We start from the raw sequence: 21,129 nt of genomic DNA on the forward strand, positions 1-21,129 counted from the left end.
ATCTCCTGATAAGTATTTGTTTAAAATATCTTAATAATTTATAGGACATAATTTTTGAATAAAAGTTTCTATAGCATAATTAGTTTCATTTCTGTTAAATTATTTTGCTTTTTTATGATTATGATATGTTGCTTTGTAATTACTCATTTTTTATTCGTTATTAAAATTTAAAAAAGAAAATATTTTTTAAGGATCGACGAGGATAATATAAAGTATAAGAGCATTTGCAACATAAAAAGTAGAAAATTTTAGTTTATTGAGTAAAATCTGTGGCAAAATTAAGAACTAATTTGATTTCCATCCCTGAATATAATATTCAAAATTTATGTCAATTGTTGTTTTTAGCATAACAAGGTTTTTTTCTATAATTTTTTTCCTCAACAAATCATTAAAAAAGAAATCATTGACTAACAAATCATTAAAAAGAAATCATTCGACTAACATCATAATTGCCTAAAACTAGCATTGCATACACATAAATTATTCTCCTGCCAGATGGCGTAAGGAATCAAAGAATTTATTATGTTACACAAAATCAATTGACTATAAAATTACTAAATCAGATTTTGTGAATCTGATAAATTTTATGTACACATAAAGGTTGTCTTAAAAATATTTCAATTGCCTAGCATGTACAACTACAATATGTTTGATTGCAAGAAAATTTATTGAAAAAAAATAAATTTTTATATAGCAAAGAAATTTTTTTCAAGAGATCTAGCTGTAAACAAAATTAAACTTTTGCTGCAAAGTAAAATTATCCATTATGCCATTTTAAATTTGGGCCCGTCAAAAACCTGAAGCCGGGGGGGCCTTTCAGCTCGGACCGATGACAACTAGAGCTTTGGCTTGGGTGTCGAACATTTTTCCTTCTTTTTTCTACCGAGGTTGCGAGGGATGGATGGAGGCGAGAGGCGACGCTGGTAGAAAACCTCGATCAGTCTAAGTGATCCCACTGATGCTTATCATCACCTTGTCTGGAACTCGCGAAAAATGGTCAGTTTTTTTTTTTTTAACCTGATTTCTTTTCAGGAGAGTTAAAGGGGGACTTGGATATGTGTTTATGTTCTTCCTTGTGGAGTTTAGAGGGGTTTGAGGGCATATGAGTCGCTAATTAGATCAAAGTCTTTGCTATCTTCTATCTTTCAACAAAACTATTCCTTTTTTTTCTCGGTAATTCGGCATATTTTAAGAGAGTTCACCCTACGATTTTGGTGATTTATGGGCTTGTGTCTGTTCCATGAGGATTTAGGAGTTGTTTTCACTCTTTTGTTTCTTGTTTGTTTTTGTAAAGAAAAACAGCACTGTTACTTACTGTTTTTCTTCTTAGGAATCTGGATTTCTATGATCTCTCTCTCTCTCTTTTTGTGAAACATAGTGTTGGAGATGATTCCATAGTTTATCGATTTTATATTTCTTGAAGAAATGATCAGTTGAAGAATTGGTCTCGGTTTGATGCAAAGTATGTGCCTCTTTAGGTGCAAAATCTTTTGTGCCCCCAGATAGTTCATGATTCCAAGGCTTTTTTTTTACCCCCTAATTTCCGAGGGGCAGGTATGCAGTGAATTATAGATGTATGTTGTTTTCTGCTGGGAAGCATGGGGTATATGTTTCCCGAAATCCATTGTATATACATTCGAACCACTCTTGGAGTATTTCTATCGATCGGTCATGTCATATAGGCCCGAGTCAGACATCAAATTGCTTCGATTTGTCACACCTTGAAAGGCAGGGAGAAGAATGAGATTGTGAATGGGTATGAGAAGGAAGTATAGGAAATAGGCACAATGTCCTTCCTTTCATCCTTTTAAGTGGAAGCTTTTGGGGTGAGACCATTTTCTGTGATGACTGGACAAGCCCAAACATGAAGTGCGTAATCATCATTTTGATATGTCGAGGCATAGGCATACAATGCCAAGGTCCGCTAATACTTTAGATAGCTCAACTGAGAAGCTTGTTTTTGTTAATAGAAGAGATGGTTGTTGAGATTAGAAAGAGGATGTAGTGCAGTTACCATGATGACAAACAAGGAAGCGCAAAAATGCTTTTAGAAAAATTTATCGGGTGCCATTTCTAGCAAATTGCTTGTATCTCATTCGCAAGGATGATATTATGTGATGCAATTTGTGACATAGGTTCAACAAACTATTGGCATGTTGCTCGTTGCAGCCATATGGATAACTATTCAGTAATGTATGTTTGGCATAAACTGTGGAAGGAGAGGGCGGGTCTTATTTTAGCATCACAAGAGATATAGTTGGTGATTATTAATCCTCCACCAATTATTATTATTATTATTAAATTTTGGAATCTTTTATTGAGTTATTGTTTGATGCAAGCAGAAAGCGCAAAGGATCTGGTAATATAAGTTTGTGGCTGTTCCAATCATAGCTCAGACATCATTATGAGAATGTGGGTGAGATTGAACAGTTTGAAGGATAAGCCCCTTGATTCAGGCCACACATTCAAAAAAATGTCCAACGAAATAAATGGTTAGCCAAGAAAATGGTGGAGATGATTCCTTGGATGGTTTGAAGGACAGCTTTGGTTTTGGGGCAGTGCCAAATCATGCTAGTATCGGCATCCCTGCAAAGCTGATAATGATGACAAGGATGGAGATGAGGGTTGGGACTATAATGGTGGTGGACATGGGGTTGCTGCTGATGGTGGTGATATGATGATGTGATAACATTCATGCCTTTTGTTTAGATTTCTAGAATGACTACCGATTATCAAATACTTTGCAATTAGGATAGCAATTATACAATTTTGATAGGCAGTGGTGGTGGTTAAGAGATGAAGCCATGATGATGAAGATGTTGATGGTCATTGGAACCATGTTGAGGTGGATCTGTCATGCTGGTCGACAGATAGCGAGTCAATCAACTTTGAAGGTTTATTTTATGATTATGCATCTGATTGAAGAAAAATAGTTTGTACCTTGATGTAATCATCTAAGAGGAGGAGAGAGGTGGAGATTGGAGAGACTTTGATGGAAGTGGTAAAAAGGATTTAAAGAAGCTTCACAGTTGTAGTACATAGCATAACTTGGATGTATGGTGAAGCAAAACTATCAAGGAGGATCCTAGATAGACAGGTTATACTTCTTAATCAAGTATATACAATGAAATGGAGACTGAATATAAATGAGGGTGGATGGGTGCTTAAATTGTCCTGTTCTTGGTTCGAGGAATGATGTTATCCATTTAAAACTTGAGAATTTTGCAAACTTGGGGCCTCTTGGTGCCTGCATAAGCTGTCTGGTGGATAATCCTCAGAAAGGGGGTAATGGCTGTGAAAGAAGAAACTGAGGCAATTGGGGAAGCCCCAAATCTTAGTATACCCCAAAAAATATGAACTACAGATTCCTTTTCAATAGGTGATTCCTGGTATCCCTGTTTGCCAGGATTATGGTAGAAATTTGTGCTCTCCCCACTGCTTACCTTCCTCTTACTGGGGTCAGCTTTTTAACATTGAGTTAATTCTAGGGATAACCCATGCACGCAGCCAAAAAAGGCCTTTCGTCAATTTTGGTTGTAAAAATTGCAAGAATTTTTTTAGAATAGAATTGCTGTATTTTCCTACTTCAAGAGCGTAATTGTTTACATCCAATATTCTAGGTTTAGTTTTGTTTTATTATAAATGTTGGATATGCTTGCAGGTTCTACCATTATTAGCAGGACTAGCAGTTGCTGCGGCTGCTCTTGCTGGTAGATATGGAATCCAAGCTTGGCAGGCATACAAGGCACGGCCAGTTGTCCCCCGGATGCGCAAGTTTTATGAAGGTGGCTTCCAGCCTACCATGACTAAAAGGGAAGCTGCTCTCATTCTAGGAATTAGGTATGTGTAACTATTGACGAGAAACCGAATAAGTAAATAGCATTATTTATATTATCATTTTGTATCAGCATGCATAGACTGGTTATATAGCTGTATCTTCAATGATTTTTTTCATAGCCTTAAACAATTCTTAAAAGTGCATATTTGTTTCTGCTCTGTATTTGCATCATAAGTTGTTTAAAACTTCAGTTACACATTTATGTGGCTAAAACAAGTTTTCTTTTTATTATTTTTACATTTTCCTTCACTAACTAGACTGCCAAATCACTTGCATTGAGGGCTATTATTTTTTAAATATGTACGGGCTCATTCTTGTATGCACATGTGCGCTTCCTCATTACCTTTCTATTTGTTCTACAAGAAGTTCAGCCTATGGCAAGTGCTAATGATTTGTCAATTTACGTAGGATACTAATATGATATGAAGGATAGGTGGAGATGGAGTATGCCGCATTGATTTGATTTCTAAAAAAAATAATTGGTGGTTAACTTTTTTTTTTTACTCAGAGACTTAATATTATTTTTCTTTTAATGATGGTAAGAGACTAGATTAATATTTTTTTTAATGATGGTAACAGATGTAGGGTTAGTATTATATTCTAGTGAGGCATGGATTATACATAAACTCTCGGTGCTGATGATAGTTTGGGGGCTCGAAAACTGAAAAGCTAGAAGCATCATCGTGGAATTTGCAGGGTATATTGGAGATGGTCATATTGATATTCCACTTTTTCATAGAGTAGATTACATCGGTCCAGGAGTAAGTGGAGTAAATACCGTAGAAGGGATTTACGTGTTCTGAAAAAGTATTTACTATTGCATTTGATCTCTTCTTGGAAAGTTTGAAGTTATGCTTCCATCAGCCAAATGTGTAAGAAGTAGGAATCAGTAAGTGTTCAAAATGTCATGAACAAACGTGCATGAAAAAAAAAATCAAAATGGCACGAACAAATGTGTATGGAAAAAAAAATCAAGATTGTTTTCTAGGTGTCTGTTCATTATATTCTGAGCATGGTTTGCAGGTGGTAAAATATGAGCACATCACAATAGAACAAATCTTAGTCCATCTGTCTTTTACTCTATAACTGGTGACCGTTTATTTTTGCTTAATCTTGTTGTTTTGTCCCCGAGCAGTGTGTCTTTTTTTTTTTTGTCATTGACCAATCTGAAAAAGTGTTTCTTTTCTCCCCGTTATTTTGAAACAGGGAAAATGCCACACCAGAGAAAGTAAAAGAAGCGCACAAAAAGGTGATGGTTGCTAACCATCCAGATGCAGGGGGAAGTCATTACCTTGCTTCAAAAATTAATGAGGCAAAAGATGTGATGCTTGGGAAGACCAAGGGTGGTGGTTCTGCATTTTGATTTTTCTTATGTCAGATATTCAGCATTGGTCCTTCGGTCAAAGCAAGACAGCATGGATCTTAATGATCTGATTGTTTTGAGTATGGAATCCAATCTTCTTGGACCAAAGAAAGGGTTGAAAAGAGCTGTCTTGGAACCTGACTAAGCACCATGATAGATCTGATGATATATAAATTGATAAAGGTAGGTCGTTTGGAAATTCTGCTTCACATTCTGGGACCTCAGTGTAAAGATTATACAGCCTGGAAGTTCTTTTTGTTTTTACTTTTTTTATAAATAATATCTCCACCTCAAAGCAGAACTACAATTTTTTCCATGTTACTGAAAACTTTCCCAAATAGTTATGAATTATTGGCCTGACTAGTTCTATGAATTATTCCCAAATAATAAAAAATTCCAGAAAGTATTTGGCATTTAACACCCACCACCCTTACACAGGTGCACAGATTAACACCTACAGCAGAAGAAAAAAAAAAGAAAAGAAAAAAAGAGAAAAATTTCAAACAATTTGCATTTGTCATCTCTTTTCCGTATTCAATAATGACATTATTTGCTTGCTGTGTTGCTGGTTGCTTTCACATGCTTTCATAAACAGATTAATTATATTCGTGTTAATCTTCTACCCAAACTTTTGGTGAGTGTTCCATTAAAAAATTTAATTCGGCCCCTTATGAAGTTACTCCCACCATGCCTTTAATGCCTGTTTGATAGGCCTATTTATGGACCTGCTTGCAGATTTTTATTCAGTATGGAGGGGCTCTTATTCAAACAAGTTTTATATAAATGATGAAATGAACTTGTAAGGAACTTTAAAAATCTATTACCATCAAAATGAACATTATGAAATAAAAGATGAAAGAGTTATCCACATTGCAACTCTCTGATCTTCTTTTCCATTCTACAATCACTGAGAACTGATGCTTTGCGAAGATGATCATGAGATGATGATTAAGCCTCCTCCTTTTTTCTCTATTGTTTCTAAGATTTTTAGTGTGTCTTTATTCATGACATTTTGCTAAGCAATCTGTGTTACGGGCGGGCAGATACAGATATCTACCATTTTGACCAGGCAGGCTAGAATTACACTGTGATCAACAGATAGAAGAAAGGGTAAATGTTAACCTACAAAGGAGGAAACAGAGCCTGATAGGTTTAGCATTAGTAATAAGAGAAACTGGAGAACTAAATGCTAAATGGCAGGAGATACTTGCAGTCACAGACAATGGAGAAGGGGAGAGCAACTACTGAAGAGAGGACACTATAGTTTGTGGATTGGAATGCATTCAACAGTATCACCTGTGGAATAGGGAACACTGGGGAGAGAATTTATAGCCTAATTGAAGTGTCACCATGCGAGTCTTGTGTAGAAAAAACAAAAAAGATTTCTGGTATAAAATCTGGACCATTCGGTTGGTACGGATAACATAGAAAGAAGAATTTGCACAAAATTATAGACGTCGTTCATACAAACTTGTATTATAGTGTATAGAAGATGTTGAAAGTATCAACCAGCCAAATATTCAATATATGACTTTGGCTTCTGGAACGTCCTATTTATTGTGTTCTTATTTCTTGATCAGTTGATTGTAAAATTTTGCACATAGAATTTTCCAGGATGAAAGTGGGCAGGTTAAGTTCTATTAGACTGGTTTTCAGTATACTTGGGACCATGTACTTACCCAATATGGGCTGGCTTCAAGTAGGATCCCGTCTAAAACTTCAAAGTTAAACTTCAAAGTTACAAAGCAGAGGCTGGTTTAGAATTGGATAACCTAACTTAGCTTTAGGAATAAGATCATACGTACGCAGATATATCAGGCATGCACGCACGCATGTATACCTGTTTTCCCAAGTCTATCTCGACAACCAACAAGCAGGAGAATTTGCTATCACCAATTTTCAGATTCTAGATGAAGCTTGAGAGTTCTGTGGTTTTATTCTTTTTTATAATTGACACAGTTAACTTTTTCAGAACATTTATCACTAGGCTAACTTTTTAGCTGATTCACAAATCTTCAAATGGTTAGAACTCTATTTGCTGCTGCTCTGATCCATGATCAGCTAAGTACCATTCATCTCTAATGACATACCGGACAATGTTACACCATGAGCCTGCAACAGATATAAGATGTCAAACAATTACCGAAGCCAGCATTAAGGGCCTGAATCACCACAGAATGTTGATAAATAAACTGCAGATTTTACTTGGACAAGTTTTGTTCACAAAGTAATTAACTTGAGATAGTGCATTGTTGCTCCATACTCTGCCATGTATATATATTATTACTAAACATCTCGTCAGAAATTTTACAGACATTTCTCTTTCATTCAACAACTAATGTCAGACAAGGCACCCCACAATCTTGCACACTCTGTGATCAAAAGCCAATACACTCCTCATTTGTTGAAAAACATACACAAACAGAACCAAAGTTAAAAAAAAAAAACACATACATAAAAGAGAATCAAAAGCCAATACAACATATGAAACCAACCCTTTTAAAGTAAGCTCTCAACCAAGAACAATTCCACTAAATAAGTTAAAAGTAATAAACAAATTAGCTGTACCAGTAGTTTCCTCCATGCTCTTCTGTATATGTTCTGGTTGAACAGGCTACCTGCTCAATCCATTGCTAATCCATTGCTTGGAGCCCACTCGGAGCCAACAACCACATCCTTCAGAGGGGCAATATTCACCTTCGGAGGACCTGAGTGCCGTCTCATGCCTCCTGGGGATGACATGCCTCCTGGGGATGACATGCTGTACTTATCTGTTTCTGGAAATGACAAGCGCTTCTTTGCCAAACTCAAGGATCTCTTCTCTGGTGTCTCAACCCTATCATTCAATGTTGATGGGCTCTGGAGACGGGATTTTGCCCTTGCTGATTCTGTGGATGCCATGTAGCTAGGATTTGCTGGAGAACTTGCTAGGCTCTCGTTGTCTCTTATTGATGACCCTGGAATACCCTGCCTTCTGGGTGGCCGGTCTGAGTGCAAACTTTGCATGCTCCTCGAGTCGTCCTCTAAGTGGCCCCAACCACCTTTTGGGCTCACCGATTTCAATTTCCCTGCTACTAATGATGCCTTCGAGGGTGGAGTTGAGGGTGACCGTCGGCTGACAGAGCAGCTTGGTTTCTGTGGTGTGGGTGGGGTTCGTTCCAAGATGCTGGCTCGACGAGCATAGGCATTGCTTGTATCCCTTGTGATGTTGCGGCCGGCACTCTTCACCAGGGCACGGTCATTCAGGTCTTTATCTGACATGCTGCGATTCTCCCATGGCCTTGCTGCCATCCAGCGCTCCAACCAGCTCCAACCCCAGTGTGGATTGTTGGGGTCTGTGAATGTTGGAGTCAGTGATCGTGAAGAGCTCTTCCACTGTTCTACATCAAATTTTAAGAATTAGAACACTGGATATTGCATACATCAAAACTACGTGAACTTTTAAACCTAAATTGATCCAAGTAAATAATGATAAACAATGACACCAAAGCAGACATGCTAAGGTGGCAAGAGGATATCTGATGAGAAAGCAAGTGAAGGAACCAAATGTTAGATACCTGATGGGAATAGGCATAAGCAAGTGCCCTTTCTCTTCTAACAGCAGCTTCCTGCTTGTTCAATAAATTTGCTTCAATTTGCTCTTTGGACGGAAGACTGTCATCCCATTCCTCTCCCAGCTGTCACAAAAATAGGATCAGTATCCTAAATATGTCTAAAGCCAATCTGTTGTGATGTGGGAACAATAAGCAACATAAATCAAGCAAAAATTATAGCAGCAGATATTAAGGTAGAGCATGCAATAAAGGTCATGGTACCACTGGGTGGAACCATATTAATAAGTCATATTCTTTTTTTGGTCTTTCAAAAGACTAAAAGGAACTGGTATTAGATTTCAAGTTTTATTAAAGTTGAATATAAAATTAGAAAAAGAAGTAGAAATGGCAAAATTGCTCAAGTTAAATTTAAACCTTCAGTCCAAAAGGCAAAGAAGTCATTGTGCTGACAACAGATAGATGAGGCCTGTTGATTATGGCTATCTTTTTGGTTTCAGAAAATGTGACAATAATTTCCTTCATTAGCAAATTATACATAAAATTCGAAACCCACCTGCTTTCTTGACATTGATAATAATATACAAAGAGATTGTAATTTGGCAAGCTCGTGCCTCAGTGAAACACATGATAGAAATATAGCTGTCTCTGAGGCATATACATTAGTATCCTAAATGCATCATGAAGTAAACATGATTAATTGCTAATAATTTAACTGTCATCCAATCAGAGAAATGGAACAACAGAGAGGCATGTTTCGTGCTTCAGATGAAATTAGGAGAAAAAAAATCTCTTAATGGCTACAGAATACATCTGACTTGAAGATAGTTGAAACCTATAGAATAGTTTCTTTTCACAGGACCAGAGAAATGTGTCTGCTTTCACCATTCCTCTAGTGCCATGCAGCAAATTGGTTGACTATAAGGTGATACATAAATTTGTTCATACATTACATAAATATGCTTGTGCATCATAATAGGCAGCATAAATGTATATAGATCCATATCCCTCACACTGTCATGTCCAAATTTTGGAGATTTGTCATCTCCGACAACTACACATATGTGACCATGCAACACTCATATTCACAGACCATGAAAAAGTGTAGGGCTTCCTTGCCATTCCATTAACAAAAGAATCATAAGCCCTGTCTAGGTGTAATTAACTGTAAGGTTCCTTCGCCACCATCCCTTCTACTAAAGGTTACGACCTCGTTTCATTATTAGAACAAGTTTCTAACATTGATCCTCGCAATCTCCAAACGGCTTCTGTTTTAGCCTCCCTCTCTTTTGTTGTGAGCACATGCATGCATGAAGACAAAAGCTCAAGTGTGCAAGTGATAACAGTTTTCCTATACAAAAACAATCTTCCTAACCTAGCTAACAGATTTGGGCCCTTCCCCTCATTAGCAAAGCCACATCCTGTATTCCCTCCACATTTCCATACCATCCCAATTGGTTTGTCATAAACTGTTGTATTCAGTCAATGGATTTGATGTGGTCTAATATCTGCTGCAAACATCTCGTGCAGAGATGCAGAGAAATTTGTAACAACAACTACTCTTACTACAGAAACCAGATAACCTTGATATTGTGGGAGTTTACGCAGAGCACCTGAAAGTACAAATGTAACACAAAAAGGTATTTCAAACTGACTAGCAGACAGGTAAATAAGACCAAGCACACAGATGGAGGCATCTGTAGAAAATGAATATGGGGATCATGTAACCTCAGAAAACCTAAAACAGTAATTCTCTTGGATAGCAGTATAGGAAATTGTGCATGTGAATCATTTTCTTCATGAGGCAGGTTTTTCTTTCAGATTGAGGAACCATGTTCTGACATTCATTCTTAATTCGAAGGCTATAAACTCCATCAAGATGAGCCTATCCAAGATATCCAAGTCTAGCACACCACTTATAATGGAGCCTTTTAAGGCTTTCCTCTTTACTGCTCATGAAATTCTCTTTTGAGGAGGAATTTCTTATCTTTGTTGCAAATGGCCAAATTGCGTCTGTTAATTCCATACTACTTTATCACCCATGATAGTAACATGTCATTATTCGTTGATTTTATTTCAAAAAATAAAAAAAAGGAAAACATATGCACATTTTGTAACAATGCATTACAATAGCCTAACTATTAGCCTTACATTCCGATCCAGATATTATAGCAGGTTTGAAAGAATTCAGGGAATACCTAAAGAGAGAAGGAAAGAGAGGGGGGGGGGGGGGGGGAAGAAAAGGAGGAAGAAAAGAGTGAAAGAAATCTCCATTTCACCTTCCTTTATATCTATTGTTGGAACATCTTTATTAGATTTGGTATCCTTTACATGTCTACTCATCCTTGTCAAATATTGAGCATCATATCAATATTAGATTTGATACACGTCCTTTTGTACTGCTGAGCATCTAAACTTCCTATTGGTTTCATGCATGTATTAATAGATAGCTGAAGACATATTTTAGGCACCATGGAACGCACAAGCCAGGTGATAAATGTAATGAATGAAACATAAATAAAATAAACCTTTGATCTTTCAACCCCCCTTTCACAATTGACCTGCAGCTGCCTCTGAAGAGTATGATTGTCCTCTGTCATCCTGATTCTCCTTGAATGGATCTGTGATTGAACTCTTGCCAATGTCTGCATGCAGCGTAAAGTGTTCGTGGCTTGACGCTTCACTGCATTTCCTTCAACCAGTGTTTTCAATCTAACCAATCCTCTCAAGGCCCGCAATCGTCTCCTTGCCTTAATAAAAGGTTTGAAAAAGGAAAAACGAAAATCATAAGATCAGCTACAGAAAATTAACATAAGATAGTAAGAGCGTCATGAGTAGAAAAAATAAATGCAATGCTGCAGGGCACCTCTCGGTCATGCAAAAGTTTCTTTGTGCTGTGTGGCACAAAGATATTAGTGCAATTAATGGGGGTTGGTATGATTCATGTGGGGCTGGTCAAATTGTGACATATCACACCATCCCATGTCAACGTAGGGAACTTTTTTCTGCCAACGACGAGCACCCAACAGAGTTCGTCCAAAAATAATGACAATATGCTCGACATAATATGGGTTTCGTTACATACCTATTTACTTTACTCCTTTGTAGATCAGAAAAAGTGATGTCAAAACTTTGCAATTAAATTTTTAGCTCTAAATGGTACCATTCACAATATCATTAAAATTTAACCATATTAGGTGATCTAACCATTTAGTTGTGTCTTCGAGCAACAAGTTGTGGCGCCTTTGGTATTGTTTCTGGCTTTCTAAGAGTTCTTATAAAGAAAAAAAGGCAGAAGATAGGTTTTTTAGATTCTCCTAAGAGAACTTTCTTGGCTTTTCTTCATGTAGAAGTACTTTTCAGATTATACTATCAAACACTTATCATTTTAGAAACTACTCTTTCTGTTTTAGAAGTTACCATTTTCTCTTTTAACAACACCAGACACGGCCTTGAACTGATCATAAACTAGTTTCATCTGTTTGCTGTAAAAACATGATGGCAAATAAACCAATAATAACCACAGCTTACCAGAAAATTTCTTGGCAATAGAACAAAACCCTTCCTCCAGGACAGAAAACTGTCTAACTATAAGAACAACTTAAACTTTTCTAGCAATTTTCCCATCCAAAATTATAGTCTATAGTATATACAAGAAACAACATTAATTTCAGAAAAAATCAACCAATCTAAGAAATAATGTGGGAGTTCTCTCATTTTTCCGAAAAAAAAAAAAGATGATCAATCTAATTATTAGAAAAACTTAAACTTTTTCTTCTAGCAATTTCCCCACCCAAAATTATAGTCCATAGTATATAAACGAAACAAAAGCCTTGTATGATAATGTGAGAGTTCTGTCATTTTCTAAGGAAAAAAAACAAAAAAAACAAATAGATGATCACTAGGCAAACCCCAGATTTTACTGCCATAAATGTAAGGCCTTCTTTTCTAATTCTTCTATTGAGGAAGGATGGAAATTCTATTTCTTTTCTTTTCCAAAATTTAAAAGCTGATCAAGTGAAGAATAAAAATTCCCACTATTGTATGATTACGATGAACACAACTTCGCTTCCAATCAAGAAATTTCTAAATGAAAGATTCTACAGCATATACCAAGTGAACACCCAGAAAATATGAAAAAAAAACACGTCCTTTATGCAATAAAGATGGAGGAAGCATTAAAGAACGTTTCTGAAATTTATTAAAAAAAAAAACCTATTATCCAAGTATATTAGTTCTCATACCATGTAACCTCTGAAAGCAGTCTGGATCTTGATGGCCGCAATCTCTTCCCTTGATCTACCAGCAAACCTTGATGATGCAGTGAGGCGAGCGACCTGCGCAGCAGCCTGAGCTGCGACAGCAGCAGCCTCCGCCGCAACAGCAGATGCGAGCGCCACAGAGTACGCATGATTCCTCCGCTCGTTCTCCATGTCCGGCCTTTTAACGTCTACGGCCATTGGCGGCGGCGTGGGCGGAGGAGGAGGAGGTGGAAGCGCCTCCCGAGCAGAACTGTCCAACGGCCCAGAGTCGAACCGATGGGAATCCACGAATTTCCCACATCTCCAAATACTCCTCTGTTTGGACTTCTGATTAAAAGAAGAATAAGGAGACATTTTGATCACATCCCTTCCAGCTTGAGAAATTGGAGAGGGTAAAAGAAGAAGAAATGAAAAATTCTGACCTGGCCTTTCTTCTCCTTGGATTCATAGCTGAAAAAGTTCTTAACGGTAACATACCACTTCCCCTTCCTCCCCATCTTCTTCGTCCTCCTCCCTTCCTTCTATTATTATAATTATGTCACTCCTCTTCTTAAACCTTGTTACAATAAACAACAAAGAATTAATCACCAAACTCTCAACTTTTTTTCACACCTACCTCAAAAACCAAAAAAAAAATCCCCAAAACACATAAAAAACGATCTTTTATCAAAAATCAAGAACCATAGCCTAGAAATCAACAACAAAAAGAAAACTTTTACAAAGAACTCATCTTCCCCTGAGAAAAAAAGGACCCAGAAGCCATGGAAGGAGGAAAAAAAACCTTCGCGGGACCCAAAGCTAATACCTGGCGGTGGTGGTCGACCGGCGAACTTAGCTCTTCTCTCTGCGTAATTGCACAAACAAACAACGAGCCGGGAAACGGATAAATGGATCCTGTGGTCAGCTGAAAACGACACGAAGACCAAAAAGGAAACTTCTTTCCTTTTCTCTAAGTGGAGGGAACAAGAGAAGAGAGACACGGCGAGAAGGAATCAAAGCGAGATCTTGGAAGGCGAAATCCAACGACGAACGGAGGGGGCAGGCAGCAGTCAGGAGAAGAACTGCCGCAGGAGCCGGTTCTCCCGCCTCCACCGGGCCCCACCATGGGAGGTAGGCGCCGAGGTGGGACCCATCGCCAAGGACATGGCCGTCCCCTTGCCAACGGAACGGAGCTGTCCCTCCTCCATTTTAAGCGCTCAGTTCCCTTCTCCGTCTCCCAAGCCGTAACATTCCCTTACCCCGGATCGGATAACCGCCCCACTTTATCCGGCTCTAAAATTATATTTAAAACGATAAAGGTCTTCTAAAGGCAGTAAAGTAGTTTGAGGTGCGCTCGCGGTGATCGTATTTCTTCGCACCGCATCACGGGATCTATGGTGTCTCGAAAACTTATTATACGAGGCGCAATCCAATTACACATTCACGTTTTCATCCACATGGCAAGATATTATTGGTAAGCTGGTCCGGCTGTCCACCTTGCAGTTAGGTTGGGTATTATCGTTGGGCCTCGTAGTATCATTGATCTCTTACCGCTGACTAGGTCGCTGGCTTCGTGAGGTCATTGATTTCTTGGGGGGGTGCGGTCATTGATGGGTCCCACCAGCGTGACCACTGGGGATCGGCTTTAAGAACGGGCGTACTCTTGTCGACGTTACTTTCCCTCCGTGTCAACAAGGTGAGGTAAGTTGACAGAGAAAGACTTTTCCTTTTTCTAATCCCTCCAGTTTGTGTTCAATGTACTCGATTTCCTTTTACGAATCCACTTTTTCTTTCTATATCGCACCTATTTTTTTTATAATATATAAAAAAATTATTTTTATGAAAATGCTATCCCCGCGTTTCATATTTTTTTTCTTTAGAAACTTCGACAAAATATGAAATTTTTCTCTTTTTTTTTCATTAACTATATTTTTTCCCGTTCCTTCGCCGAGAACCAAACAAGTCTAATTCGAATGCGTGCTGCCGCCATCTCGTTGTTTGGGAAATGGAGACGGATGGTGATAGAAATAGGAAACACGTTGGCGTGGGACCGCCTCCCGACAAGAGCAGTGTTGAGCATGCGAGGTTGGGAGATTCCAGCGGAGTGCGGTACATACAGTGTCGGGAGTCGGTCGACCACGTGCTCTTCCAGTGTACGTGGGCGAGGTCGGCATGGCAGTGGGCAGGGATCCCGCGAGAGGTTTGGAGCGGGAGGCTCCAGTTTTTACAGATGATACAGCAGTGGTTAGCCTGCCCTCAGACATGTCGGGAGGCTATTAGAGCGACCTGCACAGCTCTCCAGATCTGGTTGGCTCGGAACGCCCGCACCCTCGGTGAGTGCAGGGTGTCACCGAGGTTTGTAGCGGAGTTCGCGCGAGCACAGGCATTGGAGATCAGACCCTCTTCTGATAGACATTCGATAGCTTGGGACACCTGAGGTTCCCTCTCTGCTTCGGCAGCTCCTCAGATGGTGTTTTTCACCTGGGAGCCCCCACCCCCGAGTTTCCTCAAGGTCAACTTCGACGGATCTGTACAGGATGGAGGTGCGCGGGGTGGTGCGGGTTTTGTGATACGGGGCCCGCACTCCAGAGTGGTGGCAGCAGGTGGCTGTCAGTTGTTCGGCATTTCGGTCCCCGGGGCAGAGCTACGAGCTGCTTGGGCGGGTCTTCGATATGCGAGGCAGGTACTGCGGGCTGGCTTGGTTGTCCTGGAGGGCGACTCGGCCACAGTCATCAGGTGGATCCAGGAGGGGCTGAGGGATGTGGGCACAGACCATCCCTTGATTCGGGACATTGGGATGATGTGTGGGGTTGGGGTGGCCGTCGAGGCCAAACATGTATTCAGAGAAGCCAATGGGGCGGCCGATTGGGTGGCTGCCTTTGCGGCTTATCATTCAGGGTACACCCTTTGGGTGGGGGAGGCGGAGATGCCATTGGCACTCTGTGAGCTAGTGTATTTTGACCTTATTGGGTGTATTCATACACGTTGTGTATGATAACCCGCTTTCAGAAGAAAAAAAAAAAAAAAAGCAGGTCCATCGTTGAACCGGATGGAATTTTTCGCTGTTGCCTCGTTCTGGGCCATTCTGGCCTGGCCGGGACCATCCTGGATCGGCTTCTCCTGGGCCCCACGGCCAAGCTGGGCGCCCAGTTGCACAAGGCTCTCCTTCAAAAGACACAGGTTTTCTTGATCTTTTGACCTTTTTATCATTGATCCGTGATGAGCGGAATTGTCTCTCTATCAAGATTGAGATCCTTTCAACTTATAATGAAGCTTGACGAGGCCTGAAAGCGTTATTGGTAGGTCCATAACGGTTACAAGCTTGACGAAATAAAGAGTTCCGAGCTTACTCGGCTTAGGAGATCGACTCCCTTCTTCAGCTCTAGGGACAAGGATTGCATGTTGCACGCACGGATCTACCGTTGGATCACCTAATGAATGATGTAGTTTAGAGCGCTTTGAGATATGTAAGATGGTGGAGAGGATACCGGAGTGGAGCTTGTGCGAGATGTCGGCTTCCAACTGTATCATTTTTTTCTAATATATATACATATATAAGTTTTTTTTTGCATGTACACCCTCCTAAATATGGAAATTGCATGAATACCTCGTAAAATTATTATTTACATGTGTATCCTAATAAAATATTTGTTTTGCATGTATATCCTTCTTTTTTTTTTTTGCATATATATATATATATATGTGTGTGTGTGTGTGTACCATTTAATGCGGTTAAAAAATACTCTTATGGGTAGACTTACAGAAAAAAAATATAAAGATATACACGCAAATAGAAAATTTACGCGAGTATTCATACAATTTTTCATATGTAGAAGGATATATGTTCAAAAAATCTATTAAAAAAGATCAAAACTCGACTGAGACTTACCGAATCTTTCATAAATCAATTGGATCAATAAATCAGAAAAAGATTAAGTCATTTTAAATTTAAATTATTTATTTTTTAACGATGTTTGATGGTATGAATACATATATATTAAAAAAAGAAAAAGAAGGATATACATGTAAAATAAGTATTTTACGAGGGTATACATGTATATAGTAACTATATGAGAATATTTATACTATTTTATATATTTAGGAGGGCGTACATGTAAAAAAAAATATTTTTTGAAGAATTGCAATGGCCTGGCCTTGTGGGTTGCGAAAGAAATTATTATTTTGGAATGGACTGTGTTCTTGTCTCTAGGCCTTTAGTATTTTGACCCAATGAGGCCGAGACGGTGTGGGAGGCCCAGGATGTGTAACTGTGGTCTTGTTCGTCAGTTTACTATTATCAAATGAAAGAGCTAGTAATTGAACTGGCCCGGTTTCAAATCGCATGCTGGAATCAAATCAAAGTTGAGTACTTGATGAGTTATACCTAATGTGGATGTCCAAGGATCACAAGACAGTCCCAGGAAATCCATTTGGGCAAGATGTAATGCAGCATTCTGCCAATCATAGATTCTTGACAAATAATATGATTTGATCACTAATTTGCAGCAACTATGATTTGAATTTGAATCATAGATTCTTGGAAAATAATTCTTTTTAAAGCTTTTTTTTTAAGGAAATGGTGCAATTTCACCATCATTTCATTATATCTGAAATAAGGATAAAATGATTTCAAGCTACTTCAAAACAATAAAATATTTAAAGTCGCTTTCCATATACTTAAATGTAACATTATATGCATGCTTACGGACCCAAAACATGCTTATATTTTGCATGTCTAATGTCTCACATCACACTAATACATGACTATTAGACGCATAATAGAACTACAATGATAATATTCTTGAAGCACCAAAGCTTTTTGGTGTATTTCCCAACCCTAAAATGCCTAGACTACTATGGTTAGGAGAAAGTAGGCCTAAACTATGGACTTGATCAACCTGATGATTCTAATCGATTCTATTTGCTTGGAGTTAGCAAAATTATACCCTACACCAGATGTACCACATCAACAATGCACTATAGGAACAATTTCAGGCGAGATGAGAGTCGACAATTCGAGGCGAGTTGCAAGGTGAATGAGACCTATAGGAATGAGAGATCTGATCGGTATGGTGCACTACTGATGTGGTGCATTTGGTGTAGGATATAATTTCTCCCGGAGACCCAAGATGCACTTGGTCTAGAAACTTGTTGAACCACCTTGCGTTGTTGATGATGTTGGTCCCTAATATGCCAATTGATCACGAGAGGAAGCATGGTGTCCCTATAATATTTAAAAAAATAAATATCATAATCTTTTAAATGTATTATAATTTAAATGTAATGATTAACCTATATAAGTTCATCTTTTGGTGCTTATACTTTTTGTTATATATGTTTTCTAGGAAAGATACCGTTCATTGTTTAAATGTTCAATATATTATATTAGTGTTTGGTGCCAAAATAGCTATGCTATTTTTTCTTTAGGATTTTGTGCAAGCTTGCTTTTGATTTTGTTGAGAAAAGATTATCACACACACACACACACACACACACACACACACACATATATAGAGAGAGAGGGAGAGAATTTCTTGAAATAAAAAAAGTGAAAAGAAAGAGAAAATAAATGACAAAATTTTCTGGATTTATCTTAATCACTGTATCCTATTTCCTCTTTGAATTTGAATCTTCTTTTTCTTTCTCTTTAATTTTTTTAATAATCAATTGTTTAGCAATCATTTGTTTACTTTTAGTGGTTATGTTTAACCTTTTATTTTAGGAAGCATAAATGGAAACAACAGGATGTTGGCGGTAATGATTAATTAGTTTTGTTCATTACTTTGATTCTCAATATCAAAGAAGGTAATGAGCCTTTTTTTTTTACTTTTTATTCTTTTATATACTTAAAAATATAGATATTTTTTCCTATTTCTGTTTTTAGGGGGGATATAAGAGAGCAAGGGTCATTAAGGAGGTTGTCCTATTTTTTTTTCTACTTTTAGTTATTTTAGTTTTTCCATCACATCACTTTATATTGTCTTGTTTTCTTTGATACTTGCTTTTTGTATCGTTATTTTTTAGTTTGTTTTTATTTTTAACTTTTGTTATGATTTTACAGAGCTAATGGATTTATAATGATACCTAGTCTAGGTCAAGATAGTTAATGATGTCAGCATCAGGAATCCATCTAGACTTATATAAATGCTTGATGAAGTTATAAAGAATTTGCTACATTCTAAGGTTTTGGTTAATGCATGCTAATATAAATACTGGGATGTAGATTGGTTTAGTAACTGAATACACGTAAATTTAACTAGTACACTTTATCTTGATAATTAGATGATTATTAACCACATGAGATGTTTTTTTTTGTCAATTTATAGCTCATATTCTCGTTTTTTTTTGCTGAACTTATCTATGATGATGGGATCTATACGCTTTGTTTTGTTAGTTTGATCATATTTGATGACATAGAAAGAGCCATATCCATGCTAAACTGGATTTAATCCATGAGTATTTTGATTGAAATCCAATAAAATTAGTATGTTATATGTGTATGTGACTTATCTATATTTTAATAGTTACATTTCTCTTTCCTATCATATCACTTACCATTGCATGATTTAAGTTTCAATTGGAATATTTAGATCTTTTGTCTACGAGAGACTAAAAACATCAACCACATCAGTACTTCCAGATTCTTAGATAAATTAGTAAATATATTGGATTTCGATTATAAAGAGGCCCACATCTACAATTCTTGGAGATTATCTATAAGTACCTAGGTGAAGCCCCCCTCCATCTCATGTACCTAGAATCATTTGCACCTTGCAATCTATTTGTGTCCAAAAATGAAGCAAGTATCTTGGCTTTGAATTTTAGGAATGTTTGAATAGTTTTGCTCTCTGTTAAAAATAGTTGAACATATGCTATCTATCTTGTATCTCTGATATGCATCTATATTATAATGCATATATAAATTTATGCATGACAATGTTGTTATTCTAGAAATATACATCCTACACATTGCACATACACATAAAGATTTGCAAACAAAAATGTTTCCATCAATGATATATAAATTCCTGTTACAGTAGATTTCAAGGTATTATATATTTATTTTTGAGTTCTAAGTCAAAATAACTACAATTGATGATGTCTCAATAATCATATTCATGTTCTATAGTACTTATTTAAATCCCCATGCATAGCATGGGGGCTTGTACTAGTTTGATATAATAGTTGATAAATATTCTCTGGCATGTGTTTTTCTTATCATGATATGGTCTGTAGATTTAACTATGTAATCACGGATATCTAATGGGTTGACTTGGAAGACTTGCATGGTTCTATCTGCAACCATTATGTATACTTAGATGAATCCAAGATAAAAGTTGATTTTTTGGGTCTTTTGGACATGCATGGAAAATCACAGCACCTGTTGGAGAAGGCTAGTTTTATTAAAACTTGGATCCACGCTTACCAACTAAGAAATCAGGATCTACACCCAAAAAACAAGGAAAAAAGGAGATCTACAAAATTATAGGAGGTTGGTGTGAAGGTGTGGGGAGGTTCATCTCTACTTTACAAAAGCTGGGTGTATGATAAGATGGATTGAGGGTCATGTCTTTCTACTGGAGAGAGATTAGCAATCCAAGAAATGGATTTGTATAGCCCCTTTTGCCTTGTGCATTTCATTTATCATGAATTTAAAATAAGGGATGAACACAAACTATGTTTTAGAATGAGCAAGGCTTGGCGAATGCCCGGTTTATACCCTTTTTGTTTCCATTTCTTTTCCTTTTTTTCAATTGCAAAGGACTCTAATCTTCAATGATGGTCAACTACTGTTGTTTCCCAATCACATGTAACAAAATGGACCGTTGTTTATAATTTCGCTATCTATGTTGGCTTAAAGATAGGAAGAGTAGCTCTCTTCAGACACGACAGATATTGGGTTGTTGGCAATATACTGATAATTTTGGACCATAAAGTATCTATCTAATCATATTATTTTATGTTTACATGATTGGTGTATCTAGCTAACAACTGATTTATGGTTTCATACCGATTCGAACCGAATGGTACGGAACATATCATATCATATCGGTTTCCAGTACAGAAATATATTAATACTCAGTATGCCAAAAAAATTTCGTACCGTACTATATCGATATAGTGCTAGTATGACAT

The 21,129-nt window shown here is 37.6% G+C and overlaps 2 protein-coding genes across 3 annotated transcripts; one reads left to right on the forward strand and one right to left on the reverse strand.

The window, feature by feature from the left end:
• Positions 1-809: 809 nt before the first annotated feature.
• Positions 810-5,545, forward strand: LOC103702871 (mitochondrial import inner membrane translocase subunit TIM14-1-like). The gene is made up of 3 exons (XM_008785498.3): positions 810-996; positions 3,662-3,840; positions 5,045-5,545. The coding sequence occupies exons 1-3, from the start codon at positions 994-996 to the stop codon at positions 5,199-5,201; spliced, it is 339 nt and encodes a 112-aa protein (XP_008783720.1). The 5' UTR covers positions 810-993; the 3' UTR covers positions 5,202-5,545.
• Positions 5,546-7,499: 1,954 nt separating this feature from the next.
• LOC103702870 (protein IQ-DOMAIN 1-like) lies at positions 7,500-14,180 on the reverse strand. Of its 2 annotated transcripts, none has more exons than XM_017841722.3 (6): positions 13,820-14,180; positions 13,437-13,570; positions 12,997-13,341; positions 11,314-11,502; positions 8,759-8,878; positions 7,500-8,576 (listed from the first exon to the last, which is right to left on the reverse strand). In XM_017841722.3, exons 2-6 carry the CDS (start codon positions 13,509-13,511, stop codon positions 7,824-7,826), a joined length of 1,482 nt encoding a protein of 493 aa, XP_017697211.2. In that variant the 5' UTR covers positions 13,512-13,570; positions 13,820-14,180; the 3' UTR covers positions 7,500-7,823. The 2 variants fall into 2 exon arrangements, with proteins under 2 accessions (XP_017697211.2, XP_008783719.2); XM_008785497.4 differs by having other exon boundaries at positions 11,281-11,502; positions 13,820-14,179.
• Between the last annotated feature and the right edge of the window lie 6,949 nt (positions 14,181-21,129).

The sequence above is a fragment of the Phoenix dactylifera genome, chromosome 3 (assembly GCF_009389715.1).
Source record: "Phoenix dactylifera cultivar Barhee BC4 chromosome 3, palm_55x_up_171113_PBpolish2nd_filt_p, whole genome shotgun sequence".
In the NCBI taxonomy this organism is placed as follows: Eukaryota; Viridiplantae; Streptophyta; class Magnoliopsida; order Arecales; family Arecaceae; genus Phoenix; species Phoenix dactylifera.

Excerpts from the sequence above, each read along its gene's own strand:
- LOC103702871 (XM_008785498.3), top strand. Across the intron at positions 3,841-5,044 it reads GCTCTCATTCTAGGAATTAG|GGAAAATGCCACACCAGAGA; the intron begins GTATGTGTAACT and ends ATTTTGAAACAG.
- LOC103702870 (XM_008785497.4), bottom strand. The coding sequence starts at position 13,511 with ATGGGGAGGAAGGGGAAGTGGTATGTTACCGTTAAGAACTTTTTCAGC. Across the intron at positions 11,503-12,996 it reads CTGCTTTCAGAGGTTACATG|GCAAGGAGACGATTGCGGGC; the intron begins GTATGAGAACTA and ends CCTTTTATTAAG. Across the intron at positions 8,879-11,280 it reads GGGGGGTTGAAAGATCAAAG|CTGGGAGAGGAATGGGATGA; the intron begins GTTTATTTTATT and ends TTTTTGTGACAG.